Source organism: Myotis davidii, unplaced genomic scaffold, assembly GCF_000327345.1.
Source record: "Myotis davidii unplaced genomic scaffold, ASM32734v1 scaffold32, whole genome shotgun sequence".
Lineage (NCBI taxonomy): Eukaryota > Metazoa > Chordata > Mammalia > Chiroptera > Vespertilionidae > Myotis > Myotis davidii.
Genome location: NW_006286587.1, coordinates 224,706 through 230,705, shown reverse-complemented (window position 1 = coordinate 230,705; position 6,000 = coordinate 224,706). Strand labels below are relative to the sequence as shown.

Sequence of the window (6,000 nt, the reverse complement as noted above, 5' to 3'; positions counted from 1 at the left end):
AGGATTATTTGTACAGAATTTAATGAGACTGTTGATACATAGTTGGTGCTTATTAAAAGTAAAATAAACTTGATCCACGTTTAACTGGTGGAGTCTGCGAGAAGACACAGGGGCTTGACAGTTGGGCATTAGAATCTTGAGGAGGGACAGAGACTTTTCGGATTATTGTGTAAAGTGGGCGGGGCCTCTGGGTCCCCATGGAGTGGGGGTTCCTATCACTCTCCTTTGCAGAATGAAGAACCCGGAGGAGGTGCCCGGTAAATGCCAAGGGCCTGACTGACTTCCTGGCGGGAAGCAAGAGGGTCACTTGGCTCCTGGCAACTCTCATTTGCCTGCCAACCTGCGGCCCTGGAGATGTGCTCTGTGGAGAAGCCAGGCCCAGGTGCTGCATGAAATACATTCCCTGAGCCTCCTTGCCTGGACACACGGTCCTTCATCCCCCACCTTCCCAGGAAACAGAAGGCGCTCCCCGCCCACTCAGCCCTGATTCAGGCCTGAACAGCTCATCCCCACAGCAGCACCCAGATTTCAGAGCCGATTCTCCATCCCAGCCAAGGTCCTGGCCTGTGAGGCAGCTGACCTCTGGGCCCTGCAGGAGGCTCTCTGCTTCAGGTTCCCGCTCACCTGGACCAGACCAAGGGCTCAGGGATGGTCCCGGGAGCTTTTATGGATCTGAGTGCAAGTCCCAGCTCAATTAAAGATTCCTTGAGGGGATTGGTCAGGGTGTGGTCAGGTCACGTGCATGTCCTGAGCCTCAACTCTCCTTCTCTGCAAAATGGGCATGAGCACTGCTGACAGTGATGGGAATTAAAGGAAGCAGTGAGGAAGAGCCAGGCTCCTCGGGCTCAAACCCTGACTCTGCTATGGGACACCGGGGAAATGCCTACTTCTCTGTGCCTCGATTTACCCATCTGTAAAATATGGATAACAAGAGTTCCTACCTCACATGGTGGCTGGGGGGATTAGATGAGTTAATAACTATAAAGCACTTGGCATATTACTTACCATACTACATAGTAATAATACATGATGTATTGGTATTAGCTCAGAGGTTAGATGTTGGGGACCGAAGTCAGAAAGCTGGAGTCCCAGCAACATCACTCATCAGCTGGGTGACCCTGTATAAGTTACACTGCCTCTCTGTGTCTTATTCATAAAATGAGGTCAAGACTATTACCTACTTCGAGTTGTGAGGTTCAGAAGAACGAATCAATGAAAAGTGCCAACTCCCAGGAAGCATGAAGTATTATGTAATTGCCACTAAGACTATTACTATACTAATGGAGGGGGTAAGGAAGCTAACATTTATTGAGCACCTACTGTATACTAGCAGTTGACATGAATCATCAAGGATATTCTAGGACAAGCGTTAGGTTTCTGCATTCGGTAGAGGAGGGAGTGAGGTTCTGCCTGTCCAAGATCCCATGGGTGGTGAGGGGTAACCAGACTTCAGTGTGCAGTTGTGGTGGGAGAAAAGGCCCAATGCTTCTGAAGGACTGCATGTCCCAAGCATAGGGTTTGGCACCCCGTGACCCCCTTTAGTCCCCAGAGTAACCCTCGCTGGGGGTACTGTTGTCCCCACCGTGCTGAGGATGGACCTGAGTCTTAGAATGGTGAGTGGTTTGAATTCCTGCAGCTACAAAGTGGCAGAGCCGGATTCAAACTCAGTTGTCTTGTCAGAATTCTGCTTATACTGGTGTCTTGGGCACAACCTTATCCCGACTCCCTCTGAGCCACCAGCACAAAGTCTCTGTGTCTATTCAAAACCCCAGAGAGACGACCAAACGCCACGATCACTGCGAAGCCCCAGGCCCACACGCGATCCTCTCCCGGCTTCCTGGGGGCAGGGGGACACTCTCAGAGACACAAAGACACGCAGCACCCAGAGGGGTCGTTGTTACCCAGAAATCTTTATTACAAAAATATTTTGCAAGCCAAAAAGTTTAAGTTGCAACTATATACAAAATGGGGCCTGTTTCCTTCCCAGCAGTCTTAAAATAAACTCTCCCAACCACGCTCCTTCCGCACTGTCGTCTCGACCTCTTCCTTTTCCTGGGGTTCGATACACAAGGTAGGGGAATCTCCAGGCTGCCTGCCTGCAGCTAAAGCTACACGGCTCCCTTGGCCTCCTTCCCTCACTCCCCTTCCAAAATTCAAAATTAAATTAAATTAAATTAAAATGGCATCAAGAAAACATTCTTTCGAGATTCCGTGTGAGTGTGTGTCCGCATGTCTGCGTTTTCTCTGGGCAGAAGACAGGGAGACGAAGGTTCACAAGCCAACCTTTTGGAATTTGGAAACAGTCCGAGGCAGGTGGCTGGGACACTGCGCTCCCAGATGCCACATAGACTCTCCAGCTCGTTGGGCCAACGCTGCCCACATGGCCTGTTGGCTCAGCGCATTCCTGAATACCATCATGTCAAACACCAACTCACAGTCCCCCAGAGAGCTGGGCCTGCGCTGAGCTCCCAGAGCCCCATCTGTAGGCCACGCTGATGGGCAGGGTGGGTCAGCTTCTCTCTTGTTCTGCTGGTCTGAGCAGCAATCCCTTGGGCACCAAAACTCCGGACCCTGGCGGAGGCGGAGGGGGGAGCAGCGAGGATTAGTGTCTCCGTTCTAAGAGCTGATCAGTTACACGGAGACCGAATACACAGCGTGTACCTTTTGCTTGCCCTGGGCCCAGCCAGGCTTCCTCGCTGAATTGGAAGGGGGGGGAGGAGAGGGGGTCAGAGGACAGTGGGTCACAGCTTCTGCCCAACCTCCTGAGATAGAGGGACAGAACGGTGGGTCAGTCCTGGCCTTACAGCTGCCCAGACTGCTTGTCTGTCTTGGGTTTATTCCAGTTTGATCCCAATAGGGTTTGAGAGCAGAAATGGAAGATTTCTCTTGCAGAGATCAGTTCAGAGAGCTGGGATGGGGGAAGGACGCTAAGGGGTAGGGGGTGGAAGGTGGGGGGAAAGCCAGGCACAGCTTCCTACCCTGCATGGCCCTAAAGTGCTTATGAGGAATGGTGGGGAGGGAAGGCACCTCCCTCTCCCCTGTCCAGGTGAGCAGACTGAGGCATGAGGTCCGGACAAGACCGCAGGGTGGAGGAGGCAGCCTGCAGAAGCACTGGCTGGTCCCGACTTACCGCGCCCGGGGCAGGAAGGCAGTAGTACCAGCCACGTGGCTTGGCTGAGAACGTGGCCAATTTAGTCCTGGAGAGAAAAAAGGCTAAGCATCTCCACGGAGCCGCCAGAACGGAACCTTCTTGCCCATCCTCGGGGCTCTGGGACATGGCGGAACTCGTTTTCTGCTGTAGGATATTCCCTCCAGGATCCAACTGCTAAACCTCGGACGGCACAAGACCCAACCATGTACTTCAACACATGACAAAGAGCCAAGATAATGCTGCCGTTGTTTTAAGAAAACAAAACAAAACAAAACAAAACACCACAGATCAAATTTTTCTTACACCTCAGTTTCAAGATTGCACGTTTCACATTTATCAATAATTTACAGGCGTCCACAGCGAGCTGTTGCTGAGTTAGTGCTAGCTGGAGGAAGCAAGCTCGGGTCTAGAAGGCGAGGCGGGTCCAGGCGGAGCGTCACGGTTGGGTTGCTGGTCCTCATGGAGTCTCGGAGGGCAGGAGGAGGAGGAGGGTCTTGTTACTCAGTCCTGGTGGTGGTGGAGGATTCCTTGGCGGGTCCCCTCCTCCCCAGGGCTTGTGACGTGTCAGTCCGGGATGCAGGACCGTTGGCAGCAACCTCACCGAGTCTCGGGATGTGGTCCCAGAATTTGTTTTCTGGATTCTCCGTGGATGGGGCAGTTGAATTGACACAGAACTTTTCCCAGAGCCCCAGCTGGATGGTGGTGGTGGTGGTGGGAGGAGCAGGTGAGGTTTTCTCCCTCCTCACCTTGGAAGATCAGGCTGCAAAGCATCTAGGAGGCTGTCAAGAGTCGCCAAGACCATGGCCAAGACCCTTGGTCGATGGAGAGAGGCATGAGAATTCCTGGACCCCTGGCAGCTCCGGCCAGTTCCCACGTGGGTTCCCCAGCTGGTCTGGCAGCATCAGCCTCCATGTGTGGCAATGTGGGGGGGGGGCTGTGGCCACCCTGGAAATGCTAGAGAGCCAAGCGGGTTGGGGAGACAAGATCCAGCCTCATCCTTGGGTCCCAAGACCTGTACCACCCCGGCCCTCCAGGAACTAGGGTGTCTGCCCCACGTGGGACAGGAAGGCTCATGGGCACAGACCCAGAGACGACCGAGGCCCCGTTCACTTCCTCTGGACCTGGACGCTGGCATACTCCGAGTGAGATGGCTCGGGCTTGGGGGCTGGCTGCTTGGGGGCCCGGTTGAGGTGGACCATGTCCAGGTCGGCATAGGTAAGGGTGTCCTCAGGCGCAGGCGGTCGGACGGCCTGAATGCTGGCGTATTCCGTGTGGTTGTTGGACTCAGCGGCCCGGGGGGCCGACTTCTTCCTCTTGGGCAGGTTCAGGTCTGCATATGTGATGTCATTGTTGTCCTGGGCCTGAGTGGGATGGAGAGAAGGTCACTCTGGAGCCCCTACCTCTCGCCCACTCGTCAGCACCAGGTCTGGATGCGTCTGTTTCCTCCCCTGACTCAGCTGTAGCTCACACCCAGCTCCTCTCTGGCCAAGGTTACCTGCCAGCAGCCTCACCCTTCCAATCCACCTCCCTCCTCACACAGCCTGAGGAGCTTCTAAATGCCACTGTGGTCGCCTCCCAGGCTGACTCAGTGTCACCTCCTCCCACCGTTCTGTCCTGCCTTGTCCTCCTCCTCCCTCTGCCTGGAGTCCTTCCCCCTCCTTCTCCTGGTGATGACTCCAACCCACCCTGCACATTTAAGAACAAGCGTGGCTGCATCCTGGCTGGGTCCAGGCCTCCTGCTCTGTGCTTCCTCAGCCCATGTTTCTCCCTGACAGCACCCACCGCCCAGGGCTGTCTGTCTGGGGGATCTGAGTACATGCTGATCCCCCAGGGGGAGGGGACATGCATTCATTTACTCTTTTAGTCAACAAATATTCACTAGGCATTTGTTCTGATGCAGAAACCAAGGCCGACACAGAGGAAGCTTGCTTGGTGTTGAATGAACGAACGAGTGAATGGCAATAATTTCAGCCTCACTCAGGGTGCAGCTGGGCACCGGGAGACAAGGAAGGGCGTGCGAGAATGAGACCAGTGGGGAGGGCGGTAAAGGTTCTGCAGTCAGAAGCCTGGAGTTCGAATCCTGCTCCTGCTCTTTCTAGCTGAGAGGCTTTGGGCAATTCATGTCACCTTCCTGGGCCTCAGTTTCCCCGTCTGTAAAGTGGGAATAACAGTCATATCTATCATCAGGATTGCTGGGAGGATCAGGTGAGATCAACCAGGGAAAGCTCTTAGAATGGATCCTGGCACGCACTGAATTAGCACGTATGTTCAATAATGGCCACAATTAGCAGCCACCCAGCAAACCTGAACATCTATCTCCCATGTGCTAATCTTATCACTCGCAACCTTGGCTTCCTCTGTGCCTGGCACCCATGCTGCAGAGCCGGCGAGGAGCTGCCGGCCAGGTAACTCTGGTTGGTGCATGATAACCACCACAGATCTCAGTTCCTGACGGCCATCAGCACCATGCCACCACCTGGGTCACCTTATGTAGGCCCTATCCCAGCCCGGCCTGGTCGGAATGATGCACCCAGTTTACAGGTGAGCCAACTGAGACCTGGAAAGGTTAAACCATTTGGTCAAAGTCACACAGCTGGAGAACCAGTCTGTTGGGTTCTAAAGCTGTGGTCTGACCTACAGCTCCTCTGTCCCAACCTGCACGTTCACACCTCTCTCTAGGAAACCCAACCCTCCCAAGGGCTGGCACCTGGCACCAGGAATCCCAACACCAGGCTGCCAGCGCCACCAGAGCTGGGTTGTGAGTGCCCTGCTCACTGCCCAGGGTCAGGCACATAGTAGGTGCTCAGCAAGTGTTTGCTGACTGAATTTTGTGCCGGTTTCCTTGCTCA

At 54.3% G+C, this 6,000-nt stretch overlaps 1 protein-coding gene across 3 annotated transcripts in view; it reads right to left on the bottom strand.

Annotated features, from left to right (window-relative positions):
* Positions 1 to 1,891: 1,891 nt before the first annotated feature.
* SIRPA (signal regulatory protein alpha) overlaps positions 1,892 to 6,000 on the bottom strand; it is a 46,096-nt gene continuing 41,987 nt past the window's right edge. For all 3 annotated transcript variants that reach the window (XM_015560228.1, XM_015560229.1, XM_015560230.1), the window contains one exon: positions 1,892 to 4,512. In XM_015560228.1, coding sequence (XP_015415714.1) covers positions 4,258 to 4,512 — 255 coding nt within the window. In that variant the 3' untranslated portion in view covers positions 1,892 to 4,257. The remainder of the gene's footprint in view (positions 4,513 to 6,000) is intronic.